General features: G+C 42.8%; 2 protein-coding genes across 2 annotated transcripts in view; one reads left to right on the plus strand and one right to left on the minus strand.

Moving 5' to 3' along the window:
* Positions 1 to 1,963, minus strand: part of BABAM2 (BRISC and BRCA1 A complex member 2) — a 162,330-nt gene extending 160,367 nt beyond the window's left edge. Inside the window, exon 1 of the mRNA XM_061367225.1 lies at positions 1,868 to 1,963. The gene's annotated coding sequence lies outside the window, so the exon portion shown is untranslated. The remainder of the gene's footprint in view (positions 1 to 1,867) is intronic.
* Positions 1,964 to 2,246: 283 nt separating this feature from the next.
* The window catches only part of RBKS (ribokinase), a 70,576-nt gene continuing 59,970 nt past the window's right edge, over positions 2,247 to 12,852 (plus strand). The window contains exon 1 of the mRNA XM_061367229.1: positions 2,247 to 2,366. Within this exon, the coding sequence (XP_061223213.1) occupies positions 2,317 to 2,366 (50 nt within the window). The 5' untranslated portion in view covers positions 2,247 to 2,316. The remainder of the gene's footprint in view (positions 2,367 to 12,852) is intronic.

Genomic DNA, 12,852 nt, shown 5'->3' on the forward strand with positions numbered 1-12,852 from the left:
AATACCCATGTCCTAACACACAACACACTCTCCACACGTTTGATTTGCTGTAATTGACAAGAGGCAACTACTTAAGTTCACTTAGCAAACATCACAGCAATTTAAGATGCTACCTCCCGTCTGTTACTTTTCTACCAAAAATTGCTGCCTGCTCACCTTTATTCTTCCCCAGAGGAACTGAGAGACCATAAGCCTATACTTGACCTCTTTTAGCGCAAAGTCCAATGGCTTAGATTGAACCAGTAATAAAACATGAGTTTAAACTCATCATGGAATGGTTTTGGGTGGAAGGGACCTTAAAGCTCATCTAGTTCCAACCCCTAGGAAACCTTTCCTATGCCAGGTTGCTCCAAGCTGTGTCCAACCTGGCCTTGAACACTGCCAGGGATGGAGCAGCCGCAGCTTCTCTGGGCACGAATTTCTTTGCACAAGAGTGGCTAAAACAGAGCACATGTTTTAGTTTGCTGGCTCCACAGCTGGAAAGAGTCATCTCAAGCAGAGAGGCAGCTAGCCTGAAGAAAGCAAGAACTTCCCAATCATTAAAAACATGCAGAAAGCCAAGCTATCCACCTAGCAATCTTAAAAGTACACACAGGCCTCTCAGAATCAGTTCTGATAATGGCACGTTAAGGGGACTGTGTTATGAGGACAGAATTGTGAGGCATTAAGAGATACACATGGTGATCCAAGCTGATGATCAACAGCTGCACCTTCCAAAACGAACTGCAGGATGAGATTCCTTATCATTTTGTTAATGAAATGCACAGATATTGTCAAAACAAGATGCCAATGACCACTAGGCATTTTTCCTAGTTTTATTGCATCATTTCTTTAAGATCCACAATACCTTCTACATAACAAGCCAGATATACAGGGTCATTACCAATTAAACTCCCCAATTTATTTGGTAAACAGAGGTCTTTACAAACTCTAACGCAATTAGGACTGCTTTCGTAAGTTTCAGTTGTCACTTCTTTTTCCCAGCTTAATTTTCCCACAGCACTTGAAACAGAACACAAACAAACTCAAGGGAGTTAACGAAAACAAAATTCACTAGACTGTTTCCCTCTGAAAACAAAACATTTGAAAGAAGTAAACAGACTAAGAGTGAATCCTTTGCATTCGGGCAAATGTAGCATATGCTTCACAGTAACCCTGAAATCCCAGGCATTGTTTTGGGCACCAGAGAGTGTCCAGATACAAGATTCTCTGCTCCCCACCACCGATATCAGCACAGGTGAATATTGTGATGGAAGCACTGAAGAGCGAGAGAACCCTTCGAGACTAACCCTCTCGCTCGGCTGTCGGCAAGCTGGGCCTGCGCTTTTCACTTCGAGGGTGCAACGGGTGTCTGGGTGTGGGGAAACCAGGGAACTCACGACCACCTTCGCTTCCTCCCGCCGTGGCCGAAGGCAGCCCCGCCTGCCAGCCCGCGATGGGAGCAGCACCGCGGGTCTGCAGAGCCCGAGTTAACCCCAGGCTCCCTCAGCCCTCGCACAGAGGCCCCGCTCCTCCGCTCCACCCGGGTGCGGCCGCCGCATCACCGCCCCACCACCCCGTGCGGAGGCGGTGGGCCCACCACCGGAGCCGCTGCGTGCCGCCCCACTCCATCCCGCCACGGCGGCGGCGCCCGGGAGAGGACCGGGCTTCGGCCAGCCGTGACCCCCGGCTACAATGGCCCCCGGGCCGCCTCCTGGCCAGTTCCTTAAGAGCCGGCCTGTAGCCGCCCCGGGGTTGGCGGAGGAGGCGGGACGCCGGGGCACAAGCAAGCGTGCCTGGCCTGTCGCCCGCCGCTCCGCTTCCCCGGAGCCGACAGGGGCGCTGCTCCCGCCCGCCCATCCCCGGCCCTGCCCGGGCCCCGCCATACCTACGGCGGCCGGAAAGCAACCGCTTAGCAACGGCTGCGGATACGCGCCCGTCCCGTCCACCCGCGCCGGGCGTGCGCGCTCCCGCCCCTCCGCGCAGCGTGCACGCCTCCGCCCCACTCCCCGCTACCGCCGCTTCTCGGGCCGGAGGGGTCTTCATCGGCCCCGATATTGGCGGCTGCCGCAGTGCCTGTGCGGACTGTCCCGCCGTGCATGCGTGCGGCTGTGGGTCCGTTGTGGCCGGAGTGGGGCGAGGGAGAAGGGAAGGAGAGGAGGGGGCGGCCTCGCCAGCAGGCGTTCGCCACGGCCACCCCTCCAGCCCGAAGGTCCCTGCAGGCCTGCCGCTCCCCCACCCGTCGCCCATGGCAACGGGTGAAGCCGCCGCCAAGGCCGAGTCCAGGGTCCAAGGCCTGGGCAGCAGGCCCAGGGGATACCCCGTTCCCCCGGCGCCATGGCCGCTGAGGTGGTGGTTGTGGGATCCTGTATGACCGACCTGGTCAGGTTAGTACCCGCGGGGGCTCCGGCAGGCCCCGACACGGGGCCGGTCCCCGAGGTCACGGGTGGGAGCACAGGGCGTCACGGTGCCGGGGGCAGAGCAGCGGCTCCCTGCGCCTCCTGAGAGCAGGCCGGGCCCGGGTGCCCCCCCCACACACACACTATGAGCCCTAGGGCAGTGGGCGTCGTTTGTCCCTCCAGGTCAGGACCGGAGACGTGGGGTCGGCACCGGGAGCGGCGACGAGGAGCTCTCGGCCCTGGGCAGAGGGAGCTGGTAGCGGCAGGGCAGGGGGGAAGGAGCGGAGCTGCCGTGAGGGCGGCTGGGCCCGGTGATGTCAGCACTGCAAATACTGCTTTGAAAGGAGACTGTGGGAACGGGGAGAAGTTTGGACGTGTTGTCTGCTGGAGCTTTGATCAGCTGTCTGCAACTGTAGGGAGAAGAGAGACTTGGGTTTGTGTTTTCAGCTGGGCTAGGTGGCTCGGCGTTAGCCTTGCCAGGAAAGCGGCATTTCGTAGTAATCCCGCGTGGGGAATCGTGAACTCTGACACTCTTAATCAACAGAGGAGTTTGAAACGATTTCATGAAAGTAAATAAAGCTGGTCAGCTGTAACACGTTTTCTGTTCAAAGCACTTGTCTCCACTAGAAAAGCGACAAAGTATGCAATGAAAATATGCAAGTAGTTTGTAAGTTGATTGCTTGAAGACAACATTTTATGTGGCCTTTTGAAAGGAGAGAGGGAGGAGGCCTCCCAAGCTACTCATATCCAAACAAGAGTAAGAAGTGGAAATGGGAAAACCTCAAAAATTTAGCACCTCTGCACACCAAAGCTTGTTTTTAAATTATGAAACCTTTTTTTAAAGGAATGTTTTAATTCCTTTTTATTAATTTTTCTGGGCATTTTGTGTTTATAATTACGTACTCAGGTCTCATTCTCTTTTTTTTTTTTTTTTTTAGGTACATAGGTAAGGTTTGGGAACTTTGTTGTAATATTAAAGTACAGAACTTCAGGAAAGCCCTTGGTTCCAGCATTTTATAGTAAATACTAAATATCAACAAATTCAAGAAAAATTGCAAGAGTTGGCAACAATGCAAAATACTAACAATGATGCAAAATACTAACCTACACTGGTTGACCTCGTCAGTCTCAGTAAACTTGCAAATCAGTCTTTGATTTACACAATTTTAAACACGTCTGGTTTTAAACTACATATGCAGTCTTGGTTAAAATAGGATTTAAAAGTATATGTATCTGGACTCCATCAGCCTCTCCTGCTGGGAATTCTGCAATAAAAAACTCAATTCCTCTATCACCAGACAATTGTATCAAAGCTTGTGGGTCAAGAAAGTGTAGAATAGATGATTAGAAGAATATGTTGAGGAGTAAGTACAGTTTAGGCATAGGCATGTGTAGCAGAAACAGTGAAAACCCTTGAAATAATCATAGAACCTATGTCAGAAAGATTTAATGTTTTGTGTAATGTGCAGAACATACTGGCAGCTTTCCAAGGAGAGTAATTGTCTTGTAAGTTGCAGTAAGATCTTGTAGAACAGATCTTGACGTTATGTGTGAATGAGCTATCAGATGCTTGTGACGTTATATTGAAATCTAAAACATGACAAGACGTTCCTTTTCCTGTCTCTCTGAAACGCAGGGAAAAAATCAAGAAATTGTCTACCAGGTTAAGCACTGCTGACAGCCACAGCTTTGGGCTCTTTTTGCTTTTTTTTTTCTAACACTTAAAAAAAAAAAAAAGAAAGAGAAAAAGAAAACTCCCCTCTTTTTTGGCTGCAAGTTTGATATGATAAAAACACAGTCATTTACTTGAAGACATATTAACTGGCCCTACTGTAACCAGAGATTAAACCATGGGTTGTAGCCACAGATGCTGTTACACTGAGATTAAGTGGTTGGAGAAATGCCATTTCGCTTTTCAGTCAGCTGGGAGGGTTTCTTAAATTGTACAAATGCTATCACAAGAATATATCTGACTCACTGTTATTAGTCTCTACTTTAAGGAGCAGTGAAGGGCTTTTTATTAGTGATAAGCTGATTTGCTTCCGCTGAAAAAGAGGGGACAGCCTCATTCTTTGTGTTACTAGCACAGGGCTTCAGGCACTGAAGACAAAGAGTGCATTTAAATTTAGCTGACAAGAGTGTAATCTTACTGAAATCTCCATGTAGTCCCCAGGTACACATAGTTTAAATGTATCCTGTGTTACAAAAATCCTGGTAAAATTACTGGGAAATACTTAAACTGTTGGCTGGGATGTGCCTGGGGGAGAGCAAAGCTATGAAACAGGGAACGATAAGACATCTTTATCAAATATGGTAAAAACTGCCAGACTAGGATTAGGGTTGATGCCAGGAGGGTATCTCCTGATTGTCTTTATGTCTGGAATTTAGAGGGGGTTCTAGATCTAAAGCTGGTTCATTTCAGGTTCATTTCAGCCAGGATGAAAGAGCATCAGGTTTTTGCTAGTTTGTCTGTCATTTATGCTAATGTTTCGGCTTGTAAAAGACATGGACAGCATGTTAGATGCCCAGCTATCACCTGTTTGGAGGAGACTGAGTAAACTAAATCAGAAATGAAAGTCATGCAAAGGAATTCAGGGCGCGTTGTGTTTGATAGGCATATTCACCACTTGACACTTAAGCCTGTCTTTCCTAGACGACAATCATATTAACTGAGACTCTGCCAGAGTTTGACAATGCTCTGTTATAACTTGAACTGATAAAATATGAAGCCCCGCTGCCTTGCCCCTCTCTCTGGAGAGCTAGAAGCTCAGAGTGGCAGACATGAAATGGAAAATATTCCCATGTCCATAGAGGTACCAAGAATGAGAACAATAAGATTCAAGCTGCCATTGGCCATGTGGTAGCCAGATTCACCACTAAATAAATAATAAAAAAAACAGTTAGCACCTAATGTTTTTCCTCAATGCACTAAACTAATGATTTAAAAAAGCGTAACCTTGGTGTGAATTGGAATTGTACAACTTGAAATTTGCTGTCTTATGTAATGACTGAGATGGAAAAGGACAGGGGCCTTCTGTGGAAGGCAGTATTCAGATGTAATAATCAAATTCAGAAGAAAGGGTAGTGTGCCTTAAAATTCATCTAAAGGGAAGGGGCCCAGTTGTTTGTTTTTAAAATAGTGTTCTCATTGGAAATTCTTTTCTCATTGTCCTGTAGCGCTGCAGTGGCAGAATGTGGGTTTTCTAAAGTGAATTTAGTATAATCAAAACAACCTCACGTACATACATGCAGTAAACCACGCTCTTTTGGCTAATAGGACCAGGAACAAAACATATTTGTGGTCAAAATCACAATCAACACTTCATTGGGAATAGCAGGCAATAGTAGTAGAAAACAAAAACAGCATTATTCTATATGATCTAGATACCAAACCAGACGGGTACCATCCATAGTATTATTTAAATAGTTTCTGCTCTGACTCATATTTGCAGACTGGTCGTGGCATTGGCATTTTAATTCATATTAAATCAGGACAAGACTAAACATATAAACCAATGAGAGTCAGACATACTAAAACAATTAGAATAAACAGGAGAAACTTTGGCATGGCAATTGAAAACAGCAGAAGCAAAGAACAAAATGTAAATGGAAAAACAGTGTTTGGATAGTCACAACAACAACAGTTTTTCAGTTTTAACTCAAGGGAATGAGACCACAGCCCAAATACTGTAAAACTGTGTTTGTTAGGATGTTCAAAATTTGAAGTCTTAGTTTTCTGGGTAGCTCTTCCCTTAGGTTGCTCCATACCCTGTAGGGAGTATAACTAAAAGAAATGCATCCAGTCCCCTGTTGTAACAACTGTTGTTAAGAGTTATTACAAGTACTAGACTGACTGAAAGCATTTAGCAAGAGAGGAAACACACAGCAGAGAAAACATGAAAAAATGAAATAGTATGTTGCTAGACTGGAATGGACAGTGGTGACAAATGCACATTCAGAACTAACATCCCAGAGCAGTCTGATGGACACTTCAAATACTCACTGACCAAACACAGTCTTTGCCTATGGAAAATGGCAAAGATAGCTCAGTTTGTGAGATTCTACATCTTCCTCTTAAGTCTCCAGTTTTGGTTATTGTCAGCTGAAGTAAATGGTTCATTGGAAATGTCCATGATCCAAAGCTATGTCTATACTTTCTTTTTAAAAAATGCAATGTTTGGGACAATAATTTCAGGCTTCTTTTCTGGGAGTATGGAAAGGAATTTTCTCATGCTTCTTTTGAGTGAGCAGAGCAAAGTCTCACATGTGACTTCATTTTCTTCTTTGCTTTGTTTTCAGGTCTTTCACGTCTGTTATTTCCACCATTTCTCGTGCATGCATAGTCACCAAGCTTTAATGTTTTTTTCTTGCTTTAATGTTTTCTTTTTTTCTGCTCTTCAGCTTCTCCTAGCAGCAAAGTGTTCTAGAATCCTTCAAATCCATTTGTGTTTTTGTTTTTATCTGTAATGCTTCCCCTGCAGCAGCCACTCCTTATTCTAGTCAATCTGCCATTGCCAGCAGCATGGGAAAGCACAACTGTGAAGGAATACAAGCTTAGTCCAGTTGAGGAAATTAATCTTTTGGATCCAGAGAAAGGCATCAAGGCATGAGAAAATGTGTCATCTGTGAATCGTTTCATTTATATAATAGTGAAAAATCTGGGCTTGATTTCAGAGCCAGTACTATTCCCTTGTCTTCTTCTCTGACCTAAGAAAGTTTGGGTGTATGGTAGATGAAAGATGCACAGGCTAAGTGTTTTCTTGTTCTGCCCTGATTTTAGAGGACCTGATTTTTAGTGGTTTACAGAAACTCCCCTTTGCCTTCTATTGCCTGATAGGCAGAAAGCTGTATCTCAGGGGCCCAAAAAGAAAAATGGGATAAAAATCAAGTTGATTAAATCCTCAGTAATGGAATTCAGTAAGAAAATTGAGTTCTATTTGTATACAGCTTTCAAATATCTATAATGGTCCAGGCACTGCTCATTTGATGTAGGCCTGATACAAGCTCATTCATATCAAAAGAAGTTTTTCACTGCTGTCCTCGTTAAATTGTTGTCCCTCCATTAAATCTGATCACAAAATGAGTGATCAGTTTATTTTAGGTGAGACACGGTTCTAGTTCTGTTAAAAGTATTTGGTGTTGTACTCCAAACCTAAAAAGCTTCCAGCAAAATTCCTCCAACAAAAAGTGACAAAATATTGAAGAGGGAGAAGGATAGACAATGTCTGGTTAGCTGTTCTTAAATTGACACAAAATAACTAGGGCAAGGCCACTAAAGGCTTTTTTAACCCATTAAAAGACCCCTATTTGAAACCAAGGTTATGAAAGCAAGAAACAGTGTGCCATTGATCCCAGCTGGCACTTTCTGAAAGAAACTGCTGTTTATGCAACAGAGGATGCTGTGGTCTTCTCTGAGAAGGACTGGTGGTGCTGGAACACCTGCTCAGCACTTGTCTTTGGCTTTTATCCATGAAAACTTTTTTTCTCCCTTTCCTAAATGGTGGAAGTTTTAAAAGTCTTGGGAAATATGAATGTGAAACTGGTCACACAATGTCTTTTAACTGAAGCACAACAAAAGTGTTGGCTTCTGAATTCTATTTAATTGAATCCTCCCTACCCTTTCATTTGGTGTCTTCATTTTGTGTCCTAAGCTACTGTGTACTTTAATTAGCTGCTGTCTTTCCTTCAGGAAGCAATTCCATTTCAGCAATAACTAATATGACTCTTGTTTTTTAGATTTGTTTATCTAGTTCAGTTTTAATAACATGTATTTTGTAGTGCTTTTGAGCTAAAGAATAGCCCTTCTGGTGCTACAGTCAGGCCTGTACTACATGAATGCCATAGCTGAAACAATTTCCTTGGCTTCCCAGTAACAAGAGCAGCACTGTTTGTCCTACTATGCATTTGGAAAACATTTTGGTGTTGCAGGAGTAAAAGGGCAGTTTGCTTTGTAAGAAAGGAAAAAGATGAAAAGAAATAGGAGAAATATATTAAAAAGAATAAAGATAGGAAAGGGCATATGTAAGAAAGACAAAAGGTTTTACTGCAGAAAGTGTGAAGAGTCTGGAATTGAGGTTGAGGTAAAAGGCAGGGAAACTACGGTCCTAACAGTGACAGCTCCTCAGCTATCCAGAGGCTCCCTGTTTTTCTGCTTCTCTATGCCAGCTCTGGCTCTGCTTACTCTCTGCAGTTTTCTCACATGGCTGCATGGCAAGGTTCAGGGAAAAGCTCTGTTCTAGTCTTGCCGTCTTCTCCCAGCACCAGCATTTTGGAAGATATGGCACCCAGTGAGTCCTCTGTTACCTCCTCCCTCCCATGAATGAGTTCCCAGCTGTCTGCTTCTGTTTCTACCAGCTGCAGTGTCTGGTCTAAGTTTGTAAACTGCTTTGAGATCCTTCAAGATGAAAGGTTCTACTTAAGTGAGATCATTATCACCTACTACATTTCTCCACTCCTTGTTCTCAGCTCAAGCTTCTTGTCTCATCTCAACTTGGGGTCCTGCACAGTGCTCAACATTCCCAGCTCACAGCAGCACAAAGCTTACACAGAAATTTCAACTTCCAATCCTTGAGTTTCTTGACGCCTTTTAGAGTGCTTCAGAGCTGAAGGTTAAATATATGTATTTTCCTGAGCCAAAGCCAGAATACTTAGCACTTGCTGCACTAAGATCGTACTTCTGCATTTGCGTCTGACTTCGTGTTATTTTGTGTGCTTGAAGAGACTGTATAGTTCTTTTCCTCCCACTTCTGAAGTACTTACTCATTCTAGGAAGCATTCCAGCTACGATGTTGTTCTGTGATCCTACACTGTATTCTTATAGCCATACTTTGTTCATGTTCTTGTGGTTAAACTGTAAGCCTGTCAGGGCAGGGATTTCACTCCTGTCTGGTATGGTGAATTTATGGAGGGGAACCCTGACAGTAGTTAAGAAAGCTGTCTTTGTTCAAAGACTCATAGGTAGTAATACGGTGTTTGGACAGGACAACCCCTTTGCTGTTCAGCTGCACATCTAGCTGTTGTCTTCATCTTCCATATTTTGACTGACTAGTAAGAGAGTTTTTTCACTCCGTAGTATCTGTGTGTGCTTATTCCCAATGTCATTCACATTCCACTGAAATTTTCCTGTTTCCTATGAAAGTGAGGTCATCTTAAACCTGTGTTTATGATTCTGCAGCCATTTCCATGGCAGTAGACTATGATATCATCAGTGGAGGATTATGCCTTTCCTATGTGTGTTAGCAATTAAAAATTATGGTTTGTGAGATAAAACTAATGTTTACCAAGCTTTTAGGTTTAGTCCATATGAGGCTGGGAAACTATTGCTTAATTCTCTAAAGAGTTCACTTGGGTAATGGAGTAAATGAATCCAGAAACATTTTGATCATAGCAGGTGATAAGTTTTTGGGGGTATATTTTCCTAATGGGAGAAGAAAATCAGCTACTCCATCTTGTGTTCTCTTGTCTGGCAAAGAACACTTGTCTGAAACACCATGGTACTCCTTATTGTTTTGTTATCCAGAGCTTCTTAAATGCTTGACTTAAAGAATCACAATTTTCTAGTCTCATTAGACTGGCATTTTTCCCCTTTGGAGGTCAGTAAGCTATTATGCACTACCCACAAAAATCAAACCATGAGGTTATCAGACTTTTCATCTTTTTAATGGGTGCCCTGTTTGCCAGCTATCAGGAGTTGGATCTCTTTGTTGAACCTTCATGAGTATGTACATGCTTTCTCAGGGGTTGGTGACAGCAGAGACCAGTTTCAACACTGTGATGGCAAAAGAAAATTCATTCATTTAAAATGTGGTATCTGGTGTTAGATCGGTTGCTAATTCTGCAAGATGAAAATGGTGGATCCAGAACACAATTTATTTCATCCCTTCAAATAAATATTTGTTTAAAAAATCAGAATATTAGAAAAAGAAAAATATCTCAAAATGGTGTGCCCTGCATGCATACAGGACTTGCGTGTGTTCAATTCCACAGAAAGTCTAGGACCTGAAAAGGTTCTTTCTGAAATCATTACCATGTTAGTGACTACAGTAGAAAGAAATTCCTTTTCTCACTGACAGCGTTCATGGAAATGGAACTAGGCTGGAATGGAACAGAAGACAGACAGAATTACTGTCTGGACAGTGGGATTACTCCTGCCATAACAGGCCTAGCCCATATTTGCTGAGCATACATTCAGGTGATGTTATATCAGCTTCCTGGGTGTGCAGTTTCCCTGTAATTCTGCATTCCTGCTGAGGCTTTATGTGTCTCTGGAAAATCCAGAGTGATACCTCTGAAGATAATGAGAAGTCAGGAAGTGCTAACATTATCATCAGGGGAGAGGCTATTGGCATAAAAGCTTATTTATCAGTTGTTCAGTATCAACATCAGGAGAAAGGGATAGTGTGTCCATTTCTGCTACAGAAAGATACAATTTTATCTCAGCAATCCACTTCAACATATGGCCATGCTTCACCTTATAACATCCCACTTTGCAGGTAACACAACTGTTGCCATTTGCTTTCTGTCAGGTTCTTTGACATCTGGTCAGGTCCAAGTAAATAGCATGAAAACCAGCAATATACTGGTCATTGGCATTGTCAGTACTTCAGGGTATTCCTTGGGCTTCTTCTGTATCCCAGTGATGAAGATTGAAAAACATGTTGTGTTATGAATGTATCTATATTTTCTAGCCCCAATGAATACTCTTTTACCATATAACTCCCATTGGGTTTTATTGTTTTGGTTGTTATCCCTGCTATTACTGGAAATTCTTTTTGACTGTTTAAAATAAAACATCTCTTGCCTTTTCAGTCTAGAGGTATTTGACATACCAGATTCACGACAGCCAAAGGAAATTCTCTGAAGGAACTCCTTTGAAAGTATTTCTCACAATAAACAGTTGTTAGGAACTATATTTTAACACTCAACACTGAGGATATTGTAGTTTCTCCCCCTTTATGAGCCACAGAATGATATGAGTAATAGTTCTGTTCTGTCTTGGGAATGAATTATTTGCTGGCTGTACTGTTAATGGAAATAACCATTTTCCTAGATGCATTTCTAGACATATTTTTGGGTGAATTTTAGTACTCCTGACAGTAAAGAGCTTCTGGCACAAATCAAAAGCTGCAGTAAAAATCATCCAGAGTCGATCGTAACAAATTTGTGTAAAAACACTCTGGGTAGGCATATATATCATGTTGCCTCTAGGAGCTGTCTGAGCTGTTCTTTCCATAGGAGTCTACCAGGAAGGTTTTGTTTGCTTGTTTTATATGGCTTCACTTGTTAGCCCCTATATCAAGCTGCAGCAGGTTATTTGATGCTGGCATCCTGGTTCCTTTCAAGCCTAGTATCATACACTTTGAGCCTGAAGAAAAATACAAGATTATTTTTCACTAGTATGTTGCATAAGTGGGTGCAGCTTTATAGAATAGGTTGATCTTTGTGACAACTAATTATAAAATAAGAAGGTGGTAATGTTCCCGAATGTATCGGTCATGTGCTCTCTTCTGGGTTGCATTATTCCTTCTTTCCATTTCTGTCTTCAGTGCATTTTTTTTTTCCTTTTTTCCTCTACTAGATCAATAGCATGTCATCCCTGAACTGTGATTACCCTTTATTTGTCTTCACCTCTTCTTGTTATCGTTCTACATCACATTGTTACAGTGAACTTCTTTTTTATATTGCTCTTTTCTTGCCTCTCATCTTTCAAATAACTTCTGCTTCCAGAGTCGTACATCCCTTTCACTAGTTTATTCCATCCATCACTTGCTGTACTTCCTATCATTTTTCAGATACTTGTTTACACACAAAATGCATAAACCTCAATAGTATAAACAGCAGAAAGAAAAAAAACATATTGGTCAGAGCTGAAAATAAAGGATAGGCAGATCACATTCAGAACTCACATGGAAAGACATGCACTCTCCGGGTTCTCAGCTGTAATAAGAGTGAATATACCTGCCTTCTTCTCTCTGAATCTGTTAGTTTTATTCATTGGGAATATCCTGTTGTTATTTCAATCTTTTCTAAATTCATTTTTCTTTCCTTTCTCACCCCTCCCCCCCAAAAAAAGAACAAAGTAAGATATGACCTGCTGGGAAAAAACAGTTGGTGATTTTGATGGAGCTTGTAGTACTCCATATAGAGGCAGCAAAAATGGGCAGATTTTTCTTCAGTTCTCATTCCCTGTTGCTCATTAAATTCTGGGCATTAATGGACATTAGGGAGTTGTCCATCAGCAGGAATCACAAGGCAGTGTTATACAGAATTGCACCTTTTTTGATATTCAGGAATCTACCTTTTCCAAGAGAGCTTAGATTGTGAAAAAGATGAAGGTACTTATCTAGAGGGGTTTCCTACTTGTCACAGCAGAGTTAACCTTAGCCAGCAAAGCCCAGGCATCCCCCTCCACATTCTCATCTTTGCCCCACAAACCTTAATGTTACTGCAATCCAAGATTTTAGTAGATACCTTC

Source organism: Neopsephotus bourkii, unplaced genomic scaffold, assembly GCF_033783945.1.
Source record: "Neopsephotus bourkii isolate Nb327-2 ecotype Australia unplaced genomic scaffold, CSIRO-AGI_Nbou_v1 NB_1373, whole genome shotgun sequence".
Classification (NCBI taxonomy): domain Eukaryota; kingdom Metazoa; phylum Chordata; class Aves; order Psittaciformes; family Psittacidae; genus Neopsephotus; species Neopsephotus bourkii.